The sequence below is a fragment of the Micromys minutus genome (assembly GCF_963924665.1).
Source record: "Micromys minutus genome assembly, chromosome: 28".
Taxonomy (NCBI): domain Eukaryota; kingdom Metazoa; phylum Chordata; class Mammalia; order Rodentia; family Muridae; genus Micromys; species Micromys minutus.
The window spans coordinates 36,520,882-36,548,856 of record NC_137963.1 but is presented as its reverse complement, the minus strand read 5'-3'; the positions used below and the strand labels follow the sequence as shown (position 1 = coordinate 36,548,856).

At 50.5% G+C, this 27,975-nt stretch overlaps 1 protein-coding gene across 1 annotated transcript in view; it reads right to left on the bottom strand.

Moving 5' to 3' along the window:
- CORO2A (coronin 2A) overlaps positions 1 to 27,975 on the bottom strand; it is a 55,319-nt gene that overhangs the window by 5,006 nt on the left and 22,338 nt on the right. The window contains exons 2-10 of the mRNA XM_080940199.1: positions 25,398 to 25,598; positions 8,568 to 8,684; positions 5,545 to 5,694; positions 4,212 to 4,391; positions 3,453 to 3,569; positions 2,051 to 2,155; positions 1,442 to 1,538; positions 399 to 511; positions 68 to 158 (exon numbers count right to left, since the gene is read on the bottom strand). Of these exons, the coding sequence (XP_080796325.1) occupies positions 68 to 158; positions 399 to 511; positions 1,442 to 1,538; positions 2,051 to 2,155; positions 3,453 to 3,569; positions 4,212 to 4,391; positions 5,545 to 5,694; positions 8,568 to 8,684; positions 25,398 to 25,598 (1,171 nt within the window). The remainder of the gene's footprint in view (positions 1 to 67; positions 159 to 398; positions 512 to 1,441; positions 1,539 to 2,050; positions 2,156 to 3,452; positions 3,570 to 4,211; positions 4,392 to 5,544; positions 5,695 to 8,567; positions 8,685 to 25,397; positions 25,599 to 27,975) is intronic.

Genomic DNA, 27,975 nt, shown 5'->3' with positions numbered 1-27,975 from the left:
TCACCTACCTGGGACCTCCGGGACTCCACTTCCCCCACCCCAGTAGCCTGCTCCCAGCCTCCCTCACCTCTGTTCATCCCGCTGAGCCACTCATGAGCTGTCAGGGAGGGCTGGGCCGCTGCAGTGGGCGGGTAGATGTCCTCTTGGTAGGATTCTGACTGCAGGAGAAATGGGGACCGTGAGGGCTGAGCCTTGGAGTCTCTCTCTCCCCAAACCTGCTGTGAGGAGCCCAGGACGGCACAGCAGAGATGGGACAAGCCTCGGCATTTCACGTCCCAGGGCCGTCCATGCTGACCCTGTAAGGGCTCCCACAGTATTGGGTTGGGATCTGGGATTCTGATCACCTGTGTCCTTCTAGGTGGGTGTCTCCCTGAGACAGGCCCACGGCAGGCACTTACCCTCCGGGGTACAATCATGGACACGGGCTCGATGAGGCTTTTGGTTGTGATCAGTTTGTAGAAGCGGAAGATCTCACAGGAAGACACATCGAGGCCTCTCTTTGGCATGATCCCTATGGACAGATGGGCAAGAAGAGATGAGAGACCCTGGCCTGGCCGGGGCTGCAGAGGTCCAGTGGGCAGGGCGAAGGCAGACTGCACACCTCTGACCACAGACCGCCCTCCTCCCGAATCTCTCTGTGAACAGCTCCTGACCAATAGCTGTGCTGCCCTGAGCCAGGGAACACAGCAGGATTCCATGATTAAGCACGTGCCTTCGAGGGGTAACTTTTTCAGCTGGAGTTGGTCTACTCTGCTCAAAGGTCCCTCCTTCCTCATCCCATTCCTACATCTGTATACGCCTGGAACCTAAATGCCAGTCTTGTATTCTATTTTTGAGACAGGATCTCACAGAGCCAAGGCTAGCCTCAAACTCATTAGGTAGCAGAGAGTGGCCTTGAACTCTTGACCCTCCAGCTTCTATCTCTTGAATGCTCAGATGACTGGCCAATACAACACAAACCCTCATTTGTTTGGTTTTTTGAGGCAGGGTCTTGCTGTTATATAATCCAGGCTGATCATGAGCCTAGGATTACAGAAGTGTATCACTATACCTGGCTTTCTAAATGTTCCCAATATGGTTACTCCAGTTCGTTGTTTCTCTTCTGTTTTGATACAAGGTCACACATAAGGCTACCTTGACCTTAAATTTATACAGATAAGGATGACCTTCTGATCCCCCTTCCTCCATCAGTTGAATCGGCTGATACAAGAGGCACCACCAGAGCCAAACCCTTGCAATTCCAGAGCCAAGAGCCCCAATGTGACTTGCTTGTCCTAACTCGTCCAAGCTTCAGCGCTGATACTGGTATCAAGAAACAGATGGATACAGCCCACAGACCCCTCTGTCATCCCCTTCCTGTCTGATGTTTTCCTGCACCGAGGCCTGGCCCTGGTGCCCTGAAACCCCCCCCCCCCCCACATGGCCTTGGTGTGCCACTCACCGATTCCCTTCTGTGGGTTGTAGGAGCGGTACTCAGTCAGGTAGGTCAGGTGAGGCTTCTCGGTGCTCACCTCGTAGTAGCGGATGTTCCCGTCTCCCTGGGGAGTGCAAGCCAGAGGGTCAGAGCTGGACCATCTGTGGACCCATAGCCTATAAGGACGCCGGGAAGCTTTCACCTTGCCAGTTGCCAAGGCTAAGTCCCTGACTGACAACCCCGGCTCACCTACATTTCTCTAGTGCAGAGGCCCTAAGAAAAGTCCCACATGACAACCACGAGGAAGTCAGGATGACTGGCCTCAGATACCACCCTGGTTCTCAGCCACTGAGACATGTTCCATCGTCGGAGTCACTTGGAGGTGCTGTTCCTGCCATATTGAATAGGGAACAGGAATTCTAGATACAGGACATGCTCGCCCAAGGAGAGCTATTAAGTTTCAAATTTAAAGATTCTCTGTGGAGAACCACCACCTGGACGAGGAGTTTGGGAGGAACAAGGTTGGGTGAAACTCCAAGGACCCTAGGATGTCTTCTGAACACCCACAGAGCTAAGCTGTGCATATTTCGTCTCCTGTATTGAGAGTCCAGAGGGCTGGCTCCTAGGCAGACTGACCTTCCCCACAATGTACAGCATGCTGGTGTCCGAGTCGAAGAAGGGGAACAACACACCAGAGGAGCCATCCAGGTCCTCCTCTGTGAGGGGCACGGAAAGGTTGTCCTGCAAGGGAAGGGAGACCATCACTTCTGGAGGATCACCCCTGGAACCCCTGCTGGTCCTGAGCGTCTAACTGTTGCTGCCCTGTGTAGCTGTTTGAGATAGAACACTGGCTGTTTGTATGACATGTTTTGGGAAAAGACCCTGGTCCTCAAGATGAAGTCTGTGGATTATTCTCTGGAGAAAATGATATTTAGTCAGTACGGTTCCACCCCACTTTGTCAGCCTTTTATAAAAAGATTTATGCATTTTTTATGTGTGTTCTTTCCTATGTGCATACAATGCCCAAAGAGACCAGGAGAGGGTGTCAGACTCACTGAAACTAGAGTTATAGTTGTGAGAGGCCACATGGGTGCTAGGAACGCTGGAACTCTGCAAGAGCAACCAGTACTCTTAGCCCCCGAGTCATCTTTGTCAACAATTTCGTTCTTTATTTATTTATTTGTTTTATGTAAATACACTGTACACTGTCATTGTTTTAAGACTGACCAGAACAGGGCATCAGATCCCATTATAGAAGGTTGTAAGCCACCATATGGTTGCTGGGATTTGAACTCAGGACCTCTGGAAGAGCAGTCAGTGCTCTTAACCACTAAGCCATCTCTCCAGCCTCTGAAATTTTGTTCATAACAATCTTTTTGAAAAATATTTGAGATGGGGATTCACTCTGTGGCCTATATTAGCCTTGAACTCAGAGCAATTCCCTTGTCTGGGATTATAAGCATGACCTGTCTGGTTTGTTTGCTTTTTCCCAGCATTGAAAGTCAAACCCAGGGATTGGGAAACCACCTATCCCTGAGCTACATCTACACGTCTCTTTTAATACTGAGAGCTGAGAGATGGTGCTGAGGCTAGTCTCAAAACTGAGGCTTCCTAGTACACATGTTTTCACATGACAGAACGAACTTAATATGTAGCTCTCAATCCCGCATCTCCAAGTGCTAGGCCCGGCTTCCCGTTTATTAACAAAAGAAGGAGACAGATTTATTGCAGGTAGGTGGGAGGTCCTGCTTCTGTCCTCAGCACTTGAAAACACCTAAGAGAACAGCACCGCTCACCTTCCATCCACAGTGGGCCTCCCCAGAGCCTCTCTTGGGACCCCACCTCTTTCCTGAATAAGGAGATGTATAAGGCTGGCTCTCCTATGTCTGTTACTTGGCCCTGGCCCCCATTCCTGCTGTCCCCCCCCCGCAACTCCCCCCACTGTGGTGAGTGTGAGCCTGAATGGAGAGAGAGGTACCCCTGTGAGTGAAGGGAGGAGGAGCGGGGAGGGGCTGCAAGAGGCCAGGTGAAGACTCACCTGGTCCCACAGGGCCATCTGCCGGTTGTTCCAGCGGGATGTCCCCGTGGAGAGCAGCTTCTTGAGGTTCCCCAGGAACAGCACTTTGTTGGCCCGATGCCCCTTGTAGCTGGCTTCCTGGAGGGATAGGTGTGGTCAGTATTGGAGAGCTGTGGGGAAGGGCCTTCCAGCTACAGGTGGGGTTCCTGCCAACCCACTTGGCTCCTGCTGTAACCTTGGTTGAAAGGCCTCTTCTTCCAGGAAGCCGTCTTAGGTTCTTCCCTTTGTCAAGTGAAATCTTCCATTCTATTGAGAGCTGCTACTGAATAGTCAGGCAAACCTCTGCCCCCGCCCCTGCTCTTTTCTTGATTCAGGGGCTCGTGATGTAGCCCAGGCTGGCCTTGAACCCTCACCCTTCCAGTCTGAGGATTACATGTGCCACCATGTCCTGCTCGATAGTGAGCACTTGCCCCGAGTGAGCCAGGAGGGCGTGGCTGTGTACTGGCTCTAGAACTGTCCATTTTAACTTAAATGAGGTGGCTCCCGACCCCTGGCCAGTGCAGAGATGAGGCACACGGCCAGTTCTGAGATCAGAACAGGTTCGCAGCCCACCTCTCTACAGTGCCTAGTCATTTCCTTTCTCTGGACTTAGTTTTCTCATCTGTAGAGTGGACACAGCATATCTCAACGTCCCCCCACCTCCCATGATGCTGAGCCCAGCCGCTGACAATGCTGTCACCCCATTCTCAAAGTAGCCCCAAACCTCGGCCCAGCACAAACCTGGAGGACGATCCCTAGCCGGGGGTCAACGATCCGAATCTTTCGGTCCTTACAGGTGGTAGCCAGCATGCTGCCGTTGGTGTTGAAGGACATGGAGAGGATCACGTCCTGGTGACAGTTGATTGTCCTCACCGGCCCAGAGATGACAGAGTCCTTTGTGTCCAGGTTCCACACCATCACCTGCTTGGCAGAGTGCTGGCTCTGAGCACAGCGGTCACTCCTCCCAGCCCCCAAAGCCACACAACAGCAGGCATCGGTGACACACAGTATTCCCAGGAGGGGAGATGCCACTGGCAGCCAGGGCACTCCCGAGGGGTGCTGGACGCACAGCTGGACGCACAGCTGGACTCACAGCTGGATGCACAGCTGGACGCACAGCTGGACGCACAGCTGGACTCACAGCTGGATGCACAGCTGGACGCACAGCTGGACTCACAGCTGGACGCACAGCTGGACTCACAGCTGGATGCACAGCTGGACGCACAGCTGGAATCACAGCTGGACGCACAGCTGGACGCACAGCTGGGATGCTGCTGCTGGGAGTCAGGCTGTCTAGTGGAAGAAAACCACCACCAGCCTTTGAGCAACAAAATGTTTATGTTGGGAGGACCTGGGCCATGAGGTTTCGTCAGGGGTAGCAACAGCTCACTATCTGTTCGTCTCCAGGGATGCTAAGAGCCCATAGGCACAGCCTAAGCTGTGAGTGCACTTCCAAGATGTAGCCACACATACATCCTCCACAACAGATGAACAAGCATTTCTGACCAGAACCTTCCAACAGTGTCTGCCTCTTTCGGATCTGAGAGGTTCCTGAGGTGCCTCTGTCAACCCCAATAGAGTCGGCAGAAAAACCAGTGCAACCCACTCTGTCTGCAGACTGGGGCTCAAGACACTAAGACCCAAGGAGAACCATGGGACATTCCCTTGTAGGTCAGAGATGAGCTGCAACAGGTTCCAAATCTCCAGTTCTGGGGATGGTCTCCAAGGCCACTAGGTGGAGACAGGGAAGCATCCGGTGAGCCCAGCCCAACCTTACCTGAGGCTGACTACAGTGGACTGAAGTGTGTCCTGCTCCTCTCTACCTAGAACCTCAGATGGGACTGTCTGCCAGCCAAGTCTGAACAGACGTAGTTAGTAGACATGAGGTCACAACAAATGAGGGAGGGCTCTCAGTCTAATGGAGGCAGAGAGCAGGGTGATAGGTGTGGAAAGGGACGTCCCCAGGCTTGTGGAAGTAGCGGGCTGCCTGAGTCTTTCTAGTTGATAGCGTTCTCAGAGAAGCTTCTAGAAGTGCCAGTGTGTGGTTTCCTGTGCATGGGAGCCTCAGACTCACCTTGTAGTCATAGCCGGCACTGAAGAGAATATTGGAAGTTGTGGGGTGCCACTCCACCAGCCCCACCCTGCGCGCATGGCCCATCAGCTCCTTCCTGTAGGTTGTGAGGTTCCTTGTCAACAGCTGCTTGGGGATGTTCCAGATCTTAATCTGGAGGGGGAGACACGGGCTGTGTGAGCTGGTGGCATCTCGGGGCTGTTTCTATCCTAAGCCATAGATTTGCTAGTGCAAAGGGAAAAATGGGACAGGATGACCTCCAACCCAGTGGAGGTGAAACTGGAGACTCCCCAAAGTCCTCCGCTAAGCTGGGCTGATCTTGACTAGAAGGCAGGCCTCACTCTCAAACCTGCTCCAGGGGCTCTGACCATCACTGTGACCTGAGCAGGTAGAGTCACTGAAGACGGAAGGGCCTTCAGGACAAAGGGTAAGGTCTCCGTCGTGGAAAAATACAGCACTGAACCACAGGGACAGCTGCATAGGGACACGGAGCCCAGGAAGTGCTGTGTGTACAGCTCTTTCTGTTCCGCTGGGTTCCCGGCTGCTGTGCAGACCCCATCCCTAAGATACACAGGTTTCCCACGCGGAGGCTCTGCTTGCAGCTCAGGGACATTTCCTGGTTTTGGCCTTAACATCAGGCCATGAACTCTCCTTGCTCTCTCTGCGGGTCTAGAGGGAGACGGTTCTGGGCTTTCAGAGGAGGAGGAGGTCTGTCCTGAAGGAAGTGGCACCTACTTTATTCTGGGGAGGAGGAGCAGGGAGCACTTTATATAAACTGGGGTTGTTGTCACCCAGGCTCCCTCTCCACCCCCCACCAGCATCCTGTCGTCCCCCCCCCCAGCTTGCAGAAAGAAGCCTTTCAGGAAGACCTGGTAGGGTATGGTGTGATTCCCAACACTAGGGGTCTGCAGTGGGAAGATTGTAAGTTCAAGGTCAGCCTGGGGTACACTGTGGGACCCTGTCTCAAAAACCATCCCCCCAATTAAAACAACGATAACAAAACACCCCACTTCTGCCTTCAGGGGATCTTTGGAGCAGACCTTCTAGGGGGAGGTTTGAGGATGGCAGCTCTGCTGCCCCACCCGTGCCTTACAGAAGCCTGAGAATTGGAGACCAGCCAAGTTCTCAGGCCTGACCTTCGGCCCTGAGACAAAGCCATGCATACAACCGAGGCTGGCCTTGAACTCGAGATCTTCCTGCCTCAGTCTCCTAAGAGCTGGGATTCCAGGTGTACATCTCTACCCAGCTTTCTCAGTGTTCCCTGCCTCCCCCCCTGCTTCCTTCCATAATGAATTCTCTCTGCCTCCCCCCCTGCTTCCTTCCATTCCTTCCATAATGAATTCTCTCTGCCCCCTCCTCCCCCCCCCCCCCCCCCCCGCTTCCTTCCATAATGAATTCTCTTTCTCTTTTTGCCTCAGCTGCTGGGCAGTCCTGAGCTAAATTAGGAACTTGGCGGCTGTATCCTGCATCTCTGACATTTCTAGTAGCCCCTCACTTCTGCTATATGCGGTCATTTCTCACAAGGGAAGCAGCACGGCTGGGGGACAGAGACTAGGCTCTGAGGTCACACAGGCCTCAGCCTGAAGCCGGCTCTGCTGCCTGTGCTGTGTAATGTTGGGAAAGTTGCTGTATGTCTCTGATCCTTGGCTTGTCTGTAGGGTACTGGGAAGACAGAGTGACAGTCAGAATACAGCAGGGTGACAAGAAATGCTGCCGGTGGCTTTTGTCCATACCCAAGTACATTTTCTTTATTTACCGAGTATGACACATTTGCCACTGGCCATATGGAAGTCTGGGGACAACTTGTTGGTCTCTCTTGCCACCAAGTGGGTCCATGATATGATACAAGGGGTTGTCAGGCTTGGCAGGAAGTCCCCCTCCCCCTGCTGAGCTGCCTCTCAGGACCATCTATACTTTAATTATTTGCTTATGACTGGGCCCTTTGTTTTAAGTCACAAGCACCGCATCTTTGAAGTAGGTGCCAAAGGGATAAAAAATAATGCTGAACATTGTGTGGACAAAGTATGTGCTCCTGGCAAGGCACCTGAGCCCAAACTCACTGGGGGCTGGGTGTATTGAAGACTGCTATGTTCCCAGCTTCTCAGGAGGTTGGAACAGGAGGATTGCTTGAACCTAGGAGTTTGGGATCACCCCTAGTGGCACACAGAGTTGGGGTGGTTTTGGGTCTGCGTTCGTTCACATAAGCCTCTTCCTTGTCCTTAATTCATTCACTGAGATGTGGAGTGGCCTGATCTTTTATGGTCTCCTCACAGCATGTCCAACTCCCCAAGGGTGGAGCTCCCCTAAGAACACTACGTCTTCACGAGATGGGCAGAAGCCAATACAGTCATTTTATAGGAGGGTAAACTGAGGCCCTTAGAGAGGTGCCATGGATCCCAAGTCCCACACACCCACGATGTCACCTCCAGCTCCCACTTCCTTCCTGTGACATCACCTCGGCCTAGCACTGTGGGGACAAGGCGGGGACTTGGTGCCTGCCTTCCACCCTCCTCCCAGCATTCCTCTCCCTCCTCCCAGCATTCCTCTCCCTCCTCCCAGCATTCCTCACCCTCCTCCCAGCATTCTTCACCCTCCTCCCAGCATTCCTCACCCTCCTCCCAGCATTCCTCACCCTCCTCCCAGCATTCCTCTCCCTCCTCCCAGCATCCCTCACCCTCCTCCCAGCATTCCTCTCCCTCCTCCCAGCATTCCTCTCCCTCCTCCCAGCATTCCTCACCCTCCTCCCAGCATTCCTCTCCCTCCTCCCAGCATTCCTCACCCTCCTCCCAGCATTCCTCTCCCTCCTCCCAGCATTCCTCACCCTTCTCCCAGCATTCCTCACCCTCCTCCCAGCATTCCTCTCCCTCCTCCCAGCATTCCTCACCCTCCTCCCAGCATTCCTCTCCCTCCTCCCAGCATTCCTCACCCTCCTCCCAGCATTCCTCTCCCTCCTCCCAGCATTCCTCACCCTCCTCCCAGCATTCCTCACCCTCCTCCCAGCATTCCTCTCCTCCTGATGTACTCACTGTGGCATCTTCAGAACACGAGGCAATCTCAAAGTCATTGAAAGGGTTCCACTTGATGTCCAAGACGTTCCCTCTGTGCCCACAGACCTTGGGGTAGTGAGGGTCCAACTTTCCCGTCTGTAAAACAGTGTCACAGGCATCAGAAGACTGTCACAGCCTCACAGGAGGCTCCAAGTAAGCAGGAAGACAGAAGGGGAAGAGCCAAGGCAGCATGCCTTCCCACAACTGCTGTGTGACCCCAGGGAAATCACTTCACCTTTCTGAACCTTCCCATCCTCCTCGGCACAGGGGAGGATGTGGTGTTCCACAGCTGGTCTGAGGACTATGGGAATGATCTGTCCCAGTGTCCAGCACCCAGCAGGTGTCCAGTCTGGGCCTTTTCCTGCCCATTCAACTGCAAAAACTAATGTGGCACAGCCCTTTGTGAACACGGCCTGGCCATCAAATTCTGAGAGGTACCATGTGACCCAGCAGGGACCTAGCTGTATCCCCGAGAGAAATGAAAGCATGAATCCACTGAGACTCATCCATCAGCACCCATGGCAGCAGTGTCTATGACAACCAAAAAGAGGAGGCCGCCGAGATGCCCACCGAGTGACACGTGGAAAACGCAACGCCAAGTATGGCTCTGCGGTGGAATATTATTCAGCTAGAAAAAGGAACACGGTGAATGAACCTTGAAGGCATTAGTGTAAGTGAAAGAAACAAGCATGGACAGCTACTTAACAGGTGAGGTGGCACAAACCTGTGACCCCGGCACTGGGGAGGCCAACTTGAACTTAAACATAAAATCAGATAGTAGTTAGGTACTGGTGGCTTATGCCCACTGTCCCAGCAACTTAGGAGGCTGAGACGGGAGGCCGTCTCGGGCCTGGGGACCGAAAGGACGTCTGGACCACACAGTGGGACGGTCACACACATTGGGAAACAGGGTAGGGACTATACCTCAGAAGCAGAGCACATGTCTGACATGCTGAAGACCCTGGGCTCAGTCCTTACCGCCACCGAGGAAGGACATGCACATACACACACTCAACAAATGTGAGTTGTGTTGTTTGCTGATGATGTGTGAGGAGGCAGAACAGGCTGCCTCGCTCTATCGATGGCTCCGCCTCCAATGTTGGAAGCACCAGCCTCCTGGACAGGACAGGCAGGTCCTGTCCCCTAGGCTTCCTGTAAGGGACCAGTCTTAGTCAGCAGCTCTTTACTCAGTCTGGAGACCACTCAGTGCACAGTCCCAGAGTGCACTGGGCTCCCCAGCCCACCACATATGCATGCTGTGCTGCTCAGGCTGGCCTCGAACTCCTGGTCCTTCTGCCTCCACATTTTACAAGACAGGGACACATGGCATTTGTAGGGGTGTGGCACAATGGCTTCCAGGGTGAGGTTTTGAAAATTAAAATCCAGCCACGTCATGCACCTAATTTTCACTCCGCGACCCCCTTTCTCAGCCTTGAACCGTAACAGTCTCTTCCTTGTAGGACTGCGAAGGGTTAAGAGAGACAGGAAGTGTGATGCACAACCAGGGAGGAGCTGAGGTAAAGGCTCAGCATAGTAACTATGCCCTTGCCAGAAAATCTGTATCTCAAGACTGAGAAAAGGGGGAGGAGGGAAGAGGAGAAGGAGGAGCAGGAGGAGGAGGGAAAAGGAGGAGGAGGAGAAGAAGGGAAAAGGAGGAGGAGGAGGGGAAAGGAGGAGGAAGGAAAAGGAGAAGGAGGAGGAGAAGAAGGGAAAGGGAGGAGGAGGAGGGGAAAGGAGGAGAAGGAGAAGAAGGGAAAAGGAGGAGGAGGAGGGGAAAGGAGGAGGAGGAGAAGAAGGGAAAAGGAGGAGGAGGAGGAGGGAAAAGGAGAAGGAGGAGGAGAAGAAGGGAAAAGGAAGAGGAGGAGGGAAAAGGAGGAGGAAGGAAAAGGAGGAGGAGGAGAAGGAAGGAGGAGGAGGAGAAGAAGGGAAAAGGAGGAGGAGGGAAAAGGAGGAGGAGGAGGAGGGAAAGGAGGAGGGGGAGGAGGGAAAGGAGGAGGAGGAGGAGGGAAAAAGAGGAGAAAGAGGAGAAGGGAAAAGGAGGAGGAGGAGAAGGAGGGGAAAGGAGGAAGAGGAGGGAAATGGAGGAGGAGGAGGAGGAGGAGCAGAAGGAGGAGGAAGAGCAGGAGGAGGCAGCACTAACAGCTGTGTGCAGACAATGGAAACATGGCCTTCTTTTAATCATTTTCTCTGCCTTTTTTGCGATAGGATCTCTTATAGCTCAGGCTGGTCTTCAACTCATCATATATCCAAGGCTACTTTTATTTTGTTTTTTAAGATTTATTTATTTTATGTATAGGAGAGCTCTATCTGCAGGAACATCTGCGTGTCAGAAGAGGGCATCAGATCCCCTAACAGATGGTTGCGAGCCACCATGTGGTTGCTGGGGACTGAACTCAGGACCTCTGGAAGAGCACCCGGTGCTCTAACCACTGAGCCATCCCTCCAGCCCCTAGTTATGTACTTTCAGTCCTCAACTCTGCTCCCTGTGTGCTGAGGTTATGGGCATGACCGCACTCTTGTTATTCTTTTGGGAAAGCAAATTTCCATGTTTTTGGCACAAAACAGAAAAGAAATTTATTTCTGTAATCCGAGCACTTGGGAGGCAGAGGTAGAAGGACTGACTGTCCCTAGGCTGAACACAATCTGATCTACATATCAAGTTCCCGGTCAGTCAGGACTATGAAGTGACTTAAACAATATGATCAGAGCTGTGACATTTCTGAAAAGATGGCCCTTCTAGGAGTACCTGAGAATTGGTCCTAGAGTTCAAAGCATTTCAGGCGTGTAGAAATGGTGAGCACACAGGCCAGGTTTTCCAGTGCTATACCTGTGGCAGGCATCACTAATGGATCACAATACTCTCAAGCAGACTAGAGGACCGATGTTCCCAGGCCATTGCCACTCAGAGAAACAGAGCTGGGCCTCTGCTCAACAAACTGAAGTGAACCCCTGGTGGACTTCTTATGATCCAAGGAGTCCTAGGCCTCTCCGCTTCCTACATCCTTGCCCTTTTCTTGTACCATTTCCTGGGTCAAAGGGCATGGCAGTACATAACCTTTTGCTATAAGCTGGATGGCTCTGGGCCTTTATCTTTGTTCTCTGGCCCAGAGCCATGCCCTCATTTCTGCCCCGCAGGTTTCGCAGGAAATGCCAATTGTCAGGCAGGTCTTGGGCTAACCCTAGGCAAGCAGCCAAGAGGCTGCTGACACCACACCCTCACCTCCTGTGGTGGCTGTTGCTTCGGGGCTAGGTTGACCATCAGAGCTGTGCTCCTCTGGGGCCCCTAGAGCAGAAGCCACATCAGCCCACTCTCCTTCCACTCAAGACCCAAGGCATTAGTGATATTAGTTGTCTGAAGCTATTGACCGGGCTGCTAAAAGCCTGTCTGGGAGGGACATTAATAATTAGGAGGCCTTTTTTTTTTTTTTTTTTTTTTAAACTTTCCATCCACTAGATTAGCCATCAGCCAGGAAGAGGCTTCTGGTTTATTGAGTCTAAAGCTTTAAGTCAGGGGTGACAGCTCTGCCTCTCTGAAACTCCAGCCAGGCCTGGCTGGTTAGAATAGCTGGCTTCCAGGCCTGTGTAGACTACAAGCCCACTGGGCCTGCTCCAAAGTAGGCAGAGAGGGTGGGAAGTTAGGACCCCTCCGAGGGAGTCTAAGAAGGGTAGGGGTGGGGCAGCTACAGATCCAGGTCCTGAGATGGGGGAGAGCTGTATGGTGGGCCAGGGGAGCACGGCTCTACCTACAACAAGAAAGCTAGCTGCTTCAAACCCCTCTCAACTGCAAAGCCAAGCCTGGGTTGTGGAAGAAGAAACAAAGAAGTCACACGGTATAGCTGCAGTTTAGCTGACTCCTGCTTCCTGGGGTTGAACCTCTTCTATACCGGTCCATTACTGTTCAAGCTGGGCCTCTGAGCTCAGCTCAGGACCTTGGCTTCTTCCTCTGCAGAATAGGGGGAGCAAAAAATCCACTCCCAGTGTGGGTGTGAGGAGAGATGTGCAGTTCGGGCTGAGAACCTGCCTGGGCATAAGGCTCTACAAAGCAGCCTGCATTGATCCATCTGAAGCCATTACAACTATCCACCTACAGCTTTGCAGGGCCCTGGGGAGGGAACTTGGGTGTCATACATGCTAAGCTGCCTTTACTACCACTGGGCTACACCCAAAACACACCCAACTTTAATTGTTGCTTGGTATGTTCCAGGGCCCAGGGATATACTTAGTGTGAGAACAAACTGTTCCAATGGTGGGGGTACAGTCAAATACACACACAGATACAAACACAGACAGACAGACAGACACACACACACACACACACTCACCCACCAATATACACATGTGCATACACACAAGCACATACACGGATATATGCAAATGTGTGCATACACACATGTATATACTTGGGCATATACTTGCATACATGCACACAGAAGACACACAGATAGACATGAATATATATATACACACACATATATATATATGTATGTATGTATATATATATATATATACACACACACAAACATACACTTATGTATAGAAAGACAGACACATGCACAGAGATAAACACACACCACATGCATACAGACCTACACACAAACATATATTCAGGAACACAGACACATACACAGACACAAACAAACAAACACACACACACAAACATACACACACACACACAAACACACCCCATTCTGATACCAGTTTAAGAACCCAGTGAACTGTCTTTTCCATTTCTTCTAGGCCAGCCTGTTATGGTGATCCTCTGGACCTCAGGCTCTGGGCCCCTGTGCATCAGTGTCCCAGGGGTCTAACCCCTGGGCTCTGTCTGTTTTCTCCTTTCTTTTTCTACACCTCACCCAAAGTCCACATCCCAGTGCCCTGGGAGCCTCTGGTACAGGCCCAGGCCTCAAAGCCCATCCCTTCTGCTCCTGTTTGGAGGCCTCAGGCAGCTTCTGCACACACCTTGCTATTCCCCTTTGTACCCCAGCAGACTTCAGTTGCCAAGGCTGCAGGGTAGGTTGTGAAACTTACCCTCTGGCCTTCTTCCAGAGGCTCACCGCTCTGTGCACAGGGGAGAGGCACGGTGGCACCCTTTCTCGGCCTTGAGTCTCAGCTCGGGACAGCCTGACACTCTGGTAACACCTAGGACAGCAGGCTAGGGCAAGCCTGCTCTCCCCTGCCCTTTCAGTTCAGGCAGTGGGGTTCTGCTGCCTTCATTCACCCTTGTGCCCACATTTCTCTAGGCCTGGCTGCAGTCTCCGAACCAGTGAGGAGTCAAGCATAAACAGCCAGTTTCCTGCAAGGGGGGATTGGCTGGGGGACAGGGGGAGAGAAGGGTGTCTTGGGAGGGCAGGAGGATTAGGAGACCAGGAGGCTTTCTAGCCACACCCAGTTCTGGGCTTCTCATCTATAGCTCCCAGGGCCCCAACAGCTCATCTGGACAAGGGGTAATACTTCTTCCAAGCAGATCAGTGCGGGTGAGGCTCTAACATGCAAAAACACCCTACACTGACTAACCTAAAGCGGCAGCTATGCTGCTGAGTTCTAGGAAGCAGGGCAATGGCGGGTTCCCATCCCTTTCTCTGCATTTAGTGCCTGTTCAGAATGACTGGAGGTGGCCAGGTGTGGTGGCTCATGTAATCTCAGACTTTGGGAGGCTGAGGCAAGGAAAGAGACAACTTGAGGCAAGTCTGGGCTACATAGGAAGACCCTACCCTAAAGATAAAAAGAAAAAAGAAAAGAAAAGAAAGCAGGCTGTCCAGTTAAATTTGTATTTCAGATCTTCAACAGATACACCTGTATCTGAAGCATATGAAGCTGAGGCAGGAGGACTGCCTCTACCTCAAGGCCACCCGGGGCTACATGGTGAGTGGTCTGGCTGGATACACTAGTACAGCTTTTCTCAATACTCACCTACCCACCAAAAAGAGAATGAGTTGTGAAAAGTTTAGTTTGTTTCGTTTTACAGATAAGGTCTTACTATGCAACCCAGGCCTGACCTTCAACTCTGAGTAATCCTCCTGCCTCAGCCTCTGCACTGCTGAAGTTACAGGTATGTGCCACCACACCTACCCGAAGTCTCTGAGAACACTGAGTTCACAACCACCGTATGATCCAGCAGCTGTCTTCAGCAGCCGCCCAGGAAGTGATCACAGAGACACAGCTTCACGAAGAAAGCCCTGAACTGGCATCAACCAGACACTTGACCTGCTTGGTTTGTTGTGGGACAAGGTCTCCCTGTGTAGCCTCCCAAGTGCTAGGATTACGGTGTGGGCAGTATTTTTAGACTACCAAGTAGGGTGTGTGTGTGTGTGTGTGTGTGTGTGTGTAGGGCTTTGGCTCAATGCCTCATGTATGATAAGAAAAAACTCTCCACTAGCTTTATCCCTACCTCCTACCTAGTAGGTTGCTTTTTGTGGGTGAATGGGAAATACCCTGTTAAGACAGTGACTGAGGCAATGTAGACAAAAAACATAGGAGATTAAGGACACAGAAGACAGCGAAGCCCCTTCAAGATCTAGTTTGTCTTTCCTGGTGGTTGAGAGTCAAGAAATATTAAAAAAAAAAAAAAAAAAAAGCATGACAAAACACTGCCTGTAGAGATTAATGTATGTTTTCTGGAAAGCATTTCAAATAAGGATGTTAAAGCAACAAATAGAAAAAAAGGAAGAAAGGAAGCGAGAGGGAGGGAGGCAGAATCCACACACCTCCAGTCTGAGTCTGGGGGGGAGAAGCAGGAAGATCAGCACTAGTCAGAGGCCAGTCTGATCTACACAGGGAGTTCCGGGTTAGCCAGGGCTCAAGACAAACCAAACCAAATTTAAAAAGCAACAAGCTGGGTGTGGTGCACACCTTTAATCCCAGCACTCAGGAGGCAGAGGCAGGGTCTTTGTGAGTTCCAGGCCAGCATATGGTCTACATATGGCGTTCCAGGACAGCCAGGGCTACACAGGGACCCAGTTTAAACACCCAAAAAACCAAACCAAACCAAACCAAAACAAAACAAAACAAAAGAGAGCAACAACCAGTGAGTTATGTGTGCTTAGGGACAGATTGTACGTGGCCTTGAGTCTGGTTTATCTTCCATCTTCATTTTTAAACAGTACACCTCAGAATTTAATTTCTAAGAGAAAATTCTTTAAGAAAAAAAAAATAACCCAGCTCATATGTCTTACTGAGCTTCCAACTTCAAATTTTCAGCTTCACTTCATCTTTAAACCTTGAAAATTATATCCTTTGAGGGCTGTAATGGCACAAGATCACATACCCAGCAGTTGTGCAGACAGGCGAGGGTAAGTAACTTTCTCTGAATGGTGCGCACACATCGTTGGGGCTGGCCTGTCTTCTGGTAATCACCCAGCCTACACAGGGTACAAGCTCTCTAACTCTGCTTCACTTGGATGGAGAGGGAGATCAGCTATCTCTGAGATAACTCTGTGGGGGGAGGCGGGGAGGGAAGTCCTCAGATGCTTGTAAATGGCCTGTACCTTCCTGCCTCTGCTGACCCAGCACCCTGGATGGGTTTCCAGAGAACCTCACTCCTGAGTGAAGACAGGCAAGTTCAGGTGCAGCTCAGAGCTACCCCTGCTGACGGAGCCAAAGGCCTGGGTTGAGCTTCCAAAGCTAAAGGCTTCAAACTCTATGGGCCACAGGCGTGCGGGGCCCAGTTACAGGGCCTTCAAAGGACAAGAGCAATGAAATGGGGAACAGACCGAAGTTAGCCAGGGTCAAGGAGGAAGTGGGGGTGGTGAGGAGTGGCTGTGCACGGGAGGAGCAGGGAGAGGTCTGTGGGGCAGCACTTAGGCTCCACAGTGACCTGGACGTCCTTATCAGGGTTGTGACTCCGAACTGCAGGGCTGTCGGTATGGATAATCAGGAAAAAGGCACCAGGGTCCCACTGGATTATTTCATACGCATGCTTATGAGTCTGCAAGTATCAGAAAGGAAGGGGGCACGTAACTGCTTGCCTCCAGGATCACAAGGGATGAGAGACCAGAGACCCACTTCCTACACACACACACACACACACACACACACACACACAGACAGACAGACAGACACACACACACACACACAAAGTCAAAGTGTGGGACCTGGAGAGATAGTTCAGTGGTTAAGAGCACTGGCTGCTCTTCCAGAGGACCCGGGCAGTTCACAACCATCTGTAACCCCAGTTCCAGGGGATCTGACGCCTTCACACAGACACACATGGAGGCAGAACACCAATGTAAATAAAAAGTAAAAAGTGTGTGTGTGTGTGTGTGAAAGTGCTTGCAGTTCATCTGAAACACTCTCGCTGGGCGTTAGGAGCAATGCCAGCTCTGAGGTAGGCTGGGAATGCAGCTTCTCTTTATCTTTATGGTCCCACAAAGGTGTGATAGGTTCACAGGTGGCACCAGCTGTTGTGCCCGTGTTCATGGAAGTCTGGGCCATGTCCTTGAGCTATGTGTGAGATTGCAAATGTCCCAAAGGACATTAGGTGTGACACTACACTCCCATAGTTCCAACACCTCGGAGGGTGGAGATGGCAGGTTCAGAGTACAGGTCAGTGTGGGCTGTGAGGTTGTTTTAAATAAAGAAGGAAAAGAGCACGAAGGATTCATAAATCTTATCGAGGACCAGGCTGAATTTCAGCTCCAGTGGCTTCCTCCTTGAGTCAGATAAGCCCAAACTTTCTGTGGCTCAAAGTACCTTCATGACAGTCTCAGAGTGGCTCCACCACACTTGCTCAACAGACATAAATACCCCTCGTTCCCAGGTCAGGGACTTCGCTCTTGCTTCTGGTTCAGCCTGAACAGTTTCTTTAGAGCTGAAGCCATTGTCTAGGGGTATCTCCCCAAGGAGGTCTTCTTGGAGCATCCTGTGTGAAGCAGGCCCCTCCCCGAGGCCTGTCATCACTGGGCCCACGCACTTGATACCCGTTGTCTGAACACGCTGGGATACTCATCGTCAATTCACGCGCAGTAGAAAGAATATGAGTAGGAAAACCCAGGAATGAACGACTTCATTCTTTTGTCCACCTCTGGGAATCAAACCCACAGCTGTGTGGACTAGCCAGATCCACCCCTGCCCTAATTAATTCATTAATTGGTGAAGAATGTGGCTCCTTTGGTGGACAGAACCTTTTAGAGCATGGGAGAAGCTTGCAGGAGGTGAGAAACATCCGGGCCCCTCTACCTCTGACAAGCCCACCGTCTTCCAGCAGTGACCAGCGAGTCTCGGTTCGACTCATTTTTCTCCAGCTCCCGAACCCTCTGCTCCACCTTCAAGTGTTCTAGTGAGACTGTGGCTGTAATTGTTCTCTCAGCGCCCCACACTCTGGCAGGCCCTTCCCTTTACCGTTTGGAATCACACTGTTTAGTAGCGTAAACAATGTGTGTTCAGTCAGTGGAAATCTGCGAGTCGACCACCCAATCGGGAGTAGACAAAGCCCGGGCCTCTCCCGACCGCTTTAGGAGCACGAGCATTGAGACACCAGGGCACACAAGCAGGAAACATTCTGTGCGAGTGTCTGAGGAAAGGACAATGAACGGGGTCTGTACACAATGTTGTCCCTGAACAGGGGAGGTGGGGGCTGGGGGATCTGCTCACGGTTCACTTCAGCTACAGAGTGGTTACCCAGGAACAGGATGTGTCTCCACTTAACTCTCACATCACCTTCTCTGAGTCCTTCTGTAATGCTCCGTAATTTTCTAAGGCCGGCTTGTCCATTCGTAGGAATTTTTGTTGTTGTTTATTTGTTTTTGCTTTTGTTTGTTTGTTTTTTGGAGACAGGATCTCACAGTAGCTCTGGCTGTCCTGGAATTCACTATGTAGGTCACATGGACCTTAACTCACAGAGACCCACCTGCCTCTGCCATCCGTATGCTGAGATCCAAGGTGTGCACCACACGTACAATTTTTATTCTACTAGAAATGCTTAGTGACTGACATGTTGTTTGTGTGATGTAGAAGTGAATTCATTTTTGAATTCTGAGTCCTATATTCATCTTTCTTCCAAATGCTATCTTTGAATTGGCTACATATTCTGTTTATTTTTAAAAAGATTTATTATTATACAAGTATACTGTAGTTGTCTTCAAACACACCAGAAGAGGGTATCAGATTCCATTATAGATGGTTGTGAGCCACCATGTGGTTGCTGGGAATTGAACTCAGGACCTCTGGGGGAGCAGTCAGTGCTCTAACCACTGAGCCATCTCTCCAGCCCTACATTCTGTTTAAACATTTACAATTATATTTACAAATGTATCGTGTGTTTGGACGCATGCTGTAGTGCACGCCACCCGTGGGAGTCAGAAGACAGTTCTCAGGAGTGGGTTCTCTCCTTCCAGGATTTCAGTGCCAGGGATTGAACTCAGGCTGTCAGGCTAGGCAGCCATCATCACCTCTACCCACTGAGCCATCTCATCAGCCAGTAAGAGCCATTTCTTTTTAACAAGACGCTCACAAAAATTCCCGTGTATAATTTATCAAAGCTAACGGCCCAACCACGGCAGGAGGACGACAGCCGTGTTCCATGATGCAATGAACCAGAAGGGTACAACATGACTGTCTAGTCTTCCTGCTCCACATACACAGGAGTCTAACCACCACGAGGCAACGACCTGACGACCTAAATTTAGTCACGTTCCACAAAGTCACTATCCTTTGCTCCTTAAACATAAAACATTTAAGATCTTTAAATGAAGACAAGGAGATACGATAATTAAATATGAAGTGTGATCTGGAATTGGGGTCTTGTTCTCAATCAGACTGAAAAATGGTGTAAGGACTGGCTGCACTTCTACCACGGCACCTTCAACTTCCAGGAAGTAGTTATACAAAAGAACGGTCCTGTTCTTACAGTATATGATTGATGGGTACTATTAGAGGTGAAAGGTTAGAGCTGTAACTTTTCCAAGCACACACACAAATGCACGCACAAGCATGCAAGTGCTCATCGAGATCTGGCAAAGGTTAATGACTGGGAAACCCCATACAAGAAAACCAGGAGTTCATTCAACCGCACTTCCGAATTTCTTGTGTAGTTTACAATGTTACACAATTATCTTTATTCCTAGGGCTACACTTTGGGTCTGGAGTGGCTCCTTAAGGTCTGTGCTGAAGAGGAAGTCCCAGGGAACCATGACTGGGATGTGGTAGAGTCTTGGGGAGGAAGAGCCCTATACAATGTGTTCAGGTCCTGGGGGAAAGGCCCTGCAAGGAGACCTGGGTGGGAGCAGTGGTGGTGCATGCCTATAATTGCAGTATTCAGGAGACTGAGCCAGGAGGATTGCAAGTTTGAGTCTAGTATGGTCTATAGAGGGAGATCCTATCTTTTTTGGGGGCAGGGGGAGGAATGGGTTTATTCAGCTTACACTTCCACATTGCTGTCTGAGAGAGATCGTATCTTAAGAAAGAAAGGGATGGTGGGACTGTGGTATTTGCTTACTGGTGAGCAGAATTATCTAGCATGTGCTTCCCATATAATCAGTCACCTGCCCGTGGCCCATTTGTAACAGGGCCAGTGAATTACGGACTGAAACCATTCAAATGAAGCTTTGGCCAACTTCCTTCTGCATCTATGGGGATAGCTGTAAGTACCTCCTTTCAGCTGCTAAATGATGATTTTCCTAGCAAGCCACCGTTAGATTCTGGAATAAACCCACTTTGACCCAGATGTAACTGCTTTCTCCCTCCCTCCTTCCCTCCCTCTACCCCTTTCTTTTCTTTTCTCTCTTTTTTTTTTTCTTTTAGAAATACTGTCTCACTCACATATCCCAGGCTGGCCTTGAACTTGCCATGTAACCTTAAAGTATGAGCTGCCTGCCTCCACATCCCAAGCGCTGGGATTATAGACATGCTCCACCACAGCGGTGTCTGGGGTACCGGGTGCTGAGACTGAAGCTGGAGCTTCAAGCACACCAGGCAACCACGCTCCCAACTAGGCCACACCCCAACCAGCTGTCCTCTCTGCCTGGGTACCATCTTTGCTACTCAGGCAGCATTTCTGCCTGGAGCGCAGCTGATGTGCACGTTTCTCTTTGTCCTTACCTGCTTTGGCATCAGGGTTACAAGCTCCCAGAACACCAAAGGGAGAGGCTCTTTTTCTGGAAGAGTCTATAACAGTTTAGAGTAATCACTTCCTCGAACTCTTTTTAGTTTTTTTAATGGTTGCCTCATTTTTCTTTTCTTTTTTTCCTTCCTTCCTTCCTTCCTTTCTTCTTTTCATTTTAAGATATATTTTTATGGCATTGGTGTTTTGCCTGCATGCATGCCTCTGTAGGGTGCCAGATCCCCTGGAACTGCAGTTACATAAAGTTGTGAACTGCCTTGTGGGTGCTGGGGATTGAACTCAGGACCTCTGGAAGAGCAGCCAGTGCTCTTAACCACTGAGCCATCTCTCCAGCTTTGTAGGACTTTGTAAATGCAACAAATATGCCCCCAAAGTGCATGGATTGGAAATGTTCAGCCTCGTGAACGCTTGGTTAATCAATCAACGGATCAGCAGGACAGCCCTCCCAGGTCCAGGAACCATCACTAGTGGCCAAACCTTTGAGGTGTCTGATTTCACAGCCACGCCCACTTGGTTATTCAAAGCCTACAGTACCACTGTTCTTAACTTCAGGGGAATGGGATGATGGAATCTGTACTTTGTAATCTCAATGTGAGATTGGGCTGTATGAAGCTATGTGTTGTGTAAGTGAAATACTGTTGACAATACATGGGCTCCCCAGCTTGGTAATAACAGGACCAATGCTCCTAAACTCACTCTCTTGCTTCCTCCTCCTCCTCCTCTTTTTTTTTTTGTGGGGGGGTGGGAGTGGGACAGGGCCTTATGTAGCCTAGGCTAGCCTCAAGCTTGTGCTAATCTTCCTGCTGCAGTCTTCCAAGTGCAAAGGAATACAGTCTGAACCAAGGTGTCTGGTGTCTGGCTTCAGGAAGTGAATTTTGGTTTTGTTTTTCGAACTGGTCTTATGTAGCTCAGGCTGGCCCAAATCTCTTTCTGTAGCAAAGGATGGATCTTCTAGTCCTGAGTGGGATTACAGGTGTGCACAACCATGCAGAGCTTATCCAGCACTGGGGATGGAGCCCAGGGCCTTATGTCCAACAGAGCTACATCCTCAACCACCAGAATGGAGTTCTTCATTAGGCAAGTACCCTCGGCGAGGTGTGGTGACTCACACTTGTAACCCCAGAACTCTGGAGGCAGAGGCAGGGTGACTGCTGGGAATCTGAGGCCAATTTAGTCTGCAGAGTAAGACCCTGTCTTGAAATGTGGTAAGGGGAAGTGCTTGAGAGACGGTTCAGTGGTCCATAGTTTACACTTCTCTTGTAGAGGAACCAGTGCCTCTGGTTTGCATGTGCATGGACACACACACACAGCACACACATTTTTTTTTTTTTTTAAAAAGAGAATGTCCTTTTTTAATTTCACAATTTACCATTCCTTTCCAAGATTTCTGTGAAGGGCTTTTAACATTCTGTTTGTGTGTGTGTTTTTTAAGATTTATTTATTTATTATATATAAGTACACTGTAGCTGTCTTCAGACACACCAGAAGAGGGCATCAGATCTCATTACAGATGGTTGTGAGCCACCATGTGGTTGCTGGGATTTGAACTCAGGACCTCTGGAAGAGCAGTCAGTGCTCTTAATTACTGAGCCATCTCTGCAGCCCTAATGCTCTGTCTGTTAATGACCACAGGATTGTCCAGGTGGCTCATTCCTACTTGAATCACTAATGCAAGGAGTCTGTCCATTTCAGCCACACTTTCAGGTCGCTGACGACAGCAATCAGTGCTCTCTGGCTCCCGCAGCTCTCCTGCACGGATGAGCTGCCTCTGGACTGCTCAGTTTACCTTTCCATTTTATATATATATATATTTCTAATGCATCTTTGAATTATCTTTCCTTGGTTTCTTTTTTTATTTATTTATTTTTTAACTTGCTTGTGCACATGTGCATGAGAGCAGGTATTGTGTGCGTGCGTGCATGTGTGCGTGCATGCATGCGTGGGTGCTTACGTGTGTGTTTCTGTTAGATACCCATGGAGGCTGGTTACAGGCACAGACATAGGTTGAGTTGCCAGAACTGGATGTTGATACTCAAACTTGAGTCCTCCATGGGTTCTTGGTTGCTGAGCCACCTCTCCAACCCTGACTTCTGCCTCTTCTCATCTTTTCCCCCTTGAGTTTTCTCTGGGCTTGCTCTATTGCTTACCCCCTAAGTTCTTAGCTTGAATGTCTCCTCACTAACTTCAGCCTTCTCCCCCTTTAACGTAAGCATCAGTGTTGAGACTCCCGATCTGGACGATCTGGACGGATCACACCCCGAGTGTCAGGTGTGTTTACGGACATGGTCACTCAGTTCCAAGTGTTTTAAATTTTGCCTTTCTTAGGGACTGGAGGCATAGTGGCTGAACACTTACCCAGCACATACAAGGTGTATCTAGCTATTTAAAAAAAGAAAGAAAAGGAAATTGGGGCTAGAGCATCAGTGTGTAAAAGCACTCACTACCTGTATGTACTAGTCAGGGTTCTCTAGAGGAACAGGACTGAGAGAATGAATTACAATATATGGGGGGGGGGGAGTTATATAGTAGCTTTCAGGCTGCGGTCTAGCTGGCTAGGAGACCCATTAGGGAATCTCTTGGTGTTACCAAGTCCTGTGATTAAAGCCAATGGGAAACTACAACAACACAATCCAGGCAGGATGACAAATGTCCAGAGGCTTCAGGCTGTGCAAGACTAACAACCTGAATTTAATCCCCAGAAGACACTTAAAAAGCTCGATGTGCAGGGTGTGATGGCCCATACCTTCAATCTGAACACTCAAGAAGGACAGACAGGTAGATCTCTGTGATTGAGGCTATCCTGGTCTACACAGTAAGTACCAGTCAAGCCAAGGCTATCTTGGCTGTAACTTGATGAGACCCTGTCTACAAAAACTACAAAGAGAAAAACAAACAACCCACCTACACAAACAAATAAACTGCTGGATGTAGCGATGATCATCTATGACTCAGCACCTGAATCCTAGGTGCTCACCTGTAACCCCAGCACCTGCATCCTAGGTGCTCACCTGTAACCCCAGCACCTGCCTCCTAGGTGCTCACCTGTAACCCCAGCACCTGCCTCCTAGGTGCTCACCTGTAACCCCAGCACCTGCCTCCTAGGTGCTCACCTGTAACCCCAGCACCTGCATCCTAGGTGCTCACCTGTAACCCCAGCACCTGCATCCTAGGTGCTCACCTGTAACCCCAGCACCTGCATCCTAGGTGCTCACCTGTAACCCCAGCACCTGCATCCTAGGTGCTCACCTGTAACCCCAGCACCTGCATCCTAGGTGCTCACCTGTAACCCCAGCACCTGCATCCTAGGTGCTCACCTGTAACCCCAGCACCTGCATCCTAGGTGCTCACCTGTAACCCCAGCACCTGCCTCCTAGGTGCTCACCTGTAACCCCAGCACCTGCCTCCTAGGTGCTCACCTGTAACCCCAGCACCTGCATCCTAGATGCTCACCTGTAATCTTAGTACCCAAATCCTAGGAGATAGGAGGAGACAGCGAATCACAAGAAGTTGGATGGCCAGCTAGCCTGGCGTAAGCTGCACAGTGCTAGAAACAATAATGAAGACCCTGCCTCACTTCATGAGGCTGGGGGTGAGAATTGACTCCAGGAAGTTGTCCTTGGATTTCTACATTTGCACTGTGGTATGCATGTACATGACCCCCATAACTCCCCCACAGAGGAACACATACACAACAAATTAACAGACAACAATAGTAAAATAGGCAATTGACCCCCCTTTGACTAATAAATCATCTGGAAGTGTGGTGTACAACTGTAACTCACACTCAGGAGGTGAACTTAGGAGGAAGAGGTCAAGGCCAACCTGGGCTACACAGGGAGTTCCAGAGCTGGACTATAGGAGACGCTGTCAAAAGCAGGCAAGCGAGCCAGCAAACATTCCACACGAGTGGGTGCACGAGGCCTCATTTAGCTGGTCTGCTGTTACTGGTTCCTATACCCGCTGCGTTGTGATGAGGGGCTAGCTCTGAACTCACCGCCCTCCGGGCTTTGACTGCCTCTTCAGTGCTCCAGGTCTGCTTCTTGCCTTTCATCAGACTCTTGATTGTCAGTCTTTGTGACTTCCCAGGTTCCCTGCCTACTAATTTTTGGGCTCCTTTCCCGTGGCCAGGCTTCCTAAACACCTCTCCTACTTGTGTAGGACCAGCCTGAGATCCCTTCTCCCCCAGGCCTCTGCATGGGTTCTGCTGAAGGTAGGCTGAGCACTCGGATCCCACAAAGGTCCCCTTTAGGATAGACCTATATGATGTCACTCTGTAGGTCCAAACACTGGGTGACAGCAATGGTTTCTGGTGCAACCACGTTCTCACTGCTGGCTCTAGGGATAAGTGTTCTCCCTCTTCCCTGTTGGTTTTGAGCTTCCCATTCTCTCCTCTTGACAAGGGGAGGTGGCTTCGGCAATCTCCCCAATTCCAGTTGAGCCCAGCTAATTGTTCTAAGAAGTATATTTCTTTTCTTTCTTTTTTTTCTAAGAAGTATATTTCACTCAAGAGAGGAAAATTTGGAGTGAGCACTATTTTTGCTTGGGAGAGACAAGGTCCTATAAGTGGCTGGGCCAGCTCAACTCTCAGAATGTCGACTTTTCCAAAGGAGACCAAGAGCCTAAGAACTGGATAACACAAGCTCACACAACTGAAGCAGGCCCGGCCTTCAGTCATATCTGGACTGGGCTTCCTACCTTGTCCATCTGTCTGTAGGCCTGTAGAAGCTGGGCCTCATGATCGATAGGGTCCTTACCTGGTGCAAAGGGATGACCAGGAAGGCACCCCCGCCGGCACACTCAGTGACCACAGCGATGAAGTGGGGGTTCACGGCACAGAAGTGGTTGTCATGGACACTGCGTGTGATGGGCACCGAGTCGTAGCAGTTCTCTTTGCTGGCGGGCTTGCCGTAGACATGTCGGAACTTGGAGCTGCGGTACTGGGGTTGCCATGACATCTGCAGGGGATGGAGGGACCGATAGTATAAGGCTCACTGCCTCATCATGGGACACAGTTGAGACGACTTAACAGGCACAGTCTGGGCAGTGGTCTGGTTTCACGGCTCTTTTTGAGGCACAATCTTAGACCAGAATGGCCTTGAACTCATGACTGTTTTTCCTTGATCTCTTGAGTGCTAGGGTTACAGGTTGTGCCACCAAGCCTGGTGATAGTGGCCAATTCTACAAAGGTTCACTCTAAGCCAGGTAAGCAGACGATCACTGTGGTGACAGAGGAGGCTACTAGTCATAGCTATTGATCTGTTTGCTGATACATTAAGGCCTTTCAGTTTTTTCAAGTATGAATCCCCAAAACCACTTCTGCAGAATGTTTGCTACAGCCCCTACTCCAACTTCTCTCAACAGACAAGTTCTCCTACCAACTGAGTGAGATCCAGTGTGTTCTCTGAGGCCAGCCAGTCTCTGTCTCACTACGGCTGAGCTCTGGTGACTTAGCCCTTAGAGACTCCATTTTCCTGTCTATAGAATGGGACATCATAAGTCTGTCTCATAGACTTGTATCTCCTCACTGGAAAGGGAGCTGGTGGTCCCCATGAATGAAGCTACCCAGTCCAGAATAACGTGACCGAGACTGTCATTACCCATCTGCCCCGCCCAGGCCTTATTTCTATTGCCAAGGTTTGTCTGAAATGGAGGAGCGGTCACCGAAGTGAGGGAGGATGGCACCTAGTAAGGTCAGGGCATGGGAGTGTCCGTTGTTTGACATGTGTGCCATGAGCCTGGCATTCATCACAGAGCTTTTGGGGTGCTGGCATTGTCCCAGGAGTGTCTGGTGCCTTCTACTCAGGGACCCTGTTTGCACAAGGCTTTGATGACTCAGCACTCGGGAGCAACGGCCTCACTTCCTGTGCTAGCAGGCACTTGTCTGCACTGTAGGCGGGGCCCACTTCTCTCCACAGCAGCCCTCCTGGGAGTGACAATGGGACACTTTCCACTTTGCCATCGTCCTGTGTGTGCCCTGTGGCTTTATGCCATGGGATTAGGCTGGGTGCTGGGAATCTCCTCCCTGAAATGGCTCTAGTAGGCTCTGGGTTAACACTTCTGGGAGTAATTTCTCTGAGTCTGGCTGTGGACTGGCTAGAGACAGTCTCATCTCCTGCAGCCCTCCTGAGGTGGGGGAGTACTATCCGTATTCGAGGATGGGAAATGGAGGTTCAGGGGACGCTACCTGATGGAAAGTGTATTGATATGAGCAGCAAATGTGGGAATTCAGAGCTCATCTATCTTCTTCCTGTGAGGTGTGTGTGTGTGTGAGTGTGTGTGTGCTTGTGTGTGTGTGCTTATGTGTGTGTACTTGTGTGTGCCCTTGTGTGTGCACGTGTGTGTAAGAATGCTGCTGCCAGTGGGGAGTGTGCGGTAAGCAACAGATTTTCCTGCCACTCTCCATGGTCCCCTTCTTCTCCCAGCCCTGCAAGTAGCTGATCTGGAACTCAAGTTGGAAGGGGCAGGGACCCTCCAACAGAGTGCTCCCTGATGCCACTGTGGGTGGCTTCACTGTGAGTAGGACATTACCTGGTTTGGTTTGAGCACAGGTGGCCTGGGCTGGAGTTTGCTGTCACCATTCCACATCTGCTAGCTCAAGTTTTTCTTTAGTTTCTTCCTCTTAAAATCTGACCTTGTGGGCACAGAGGCCGCTCCCTGGAAGTGCTTTGTGGGAGGGTCTGAAGCACCACCTTCTATCATAGCCTGGTTGATAGAAGGAGATTAAAAGGGCAAGACAGGTGTGGGGCAGCTGCTCATAACCCCATTGTGGGGGCCAAGAGTTTAAAGTCAGCTCCGGCTACACAGTGGACTCAAAGACTAGCCTGGGCTACTCAACAAGACCCTGTCAAACCAAAGCAAACCAAACTGAACCACACCACACCACACCACCGCCACGCCACACCAAACCAAACCAAACCAAACCATACCAAACCAAACCACACCAAACCAAACCAAACCACACCACACCAAACCAAACCAAATCAAACCAAACCAAACCAAACCAAACCACTTTATTTGACAGTGATCTTCAAAGAAGCACAATAAAACCCAATTAGAAGGTCACCCCACACAGAGCCAAAACCCTTGGCTCTTACCCTATAGAGTGCATGAGCAAGCTGACGAGAAATCTCCCCGAGGGGGTCAGAGAACCTGTAGATGGTTCTCTCTTCCCAGCCTGTTGAGGTGGGTGTTATTCCACCCACGGTGCCACAGTGGCCCTCAAGCTTCCAGTGGCTCCTCCTGCCTCTGCCTTCTGCCTCTCCGTAGAGGTCCTGGCACTGTGCATGTGCGAGCTGCAGTATCTGGTGTTTTGTGTGGGTTCCAGGCATTAAA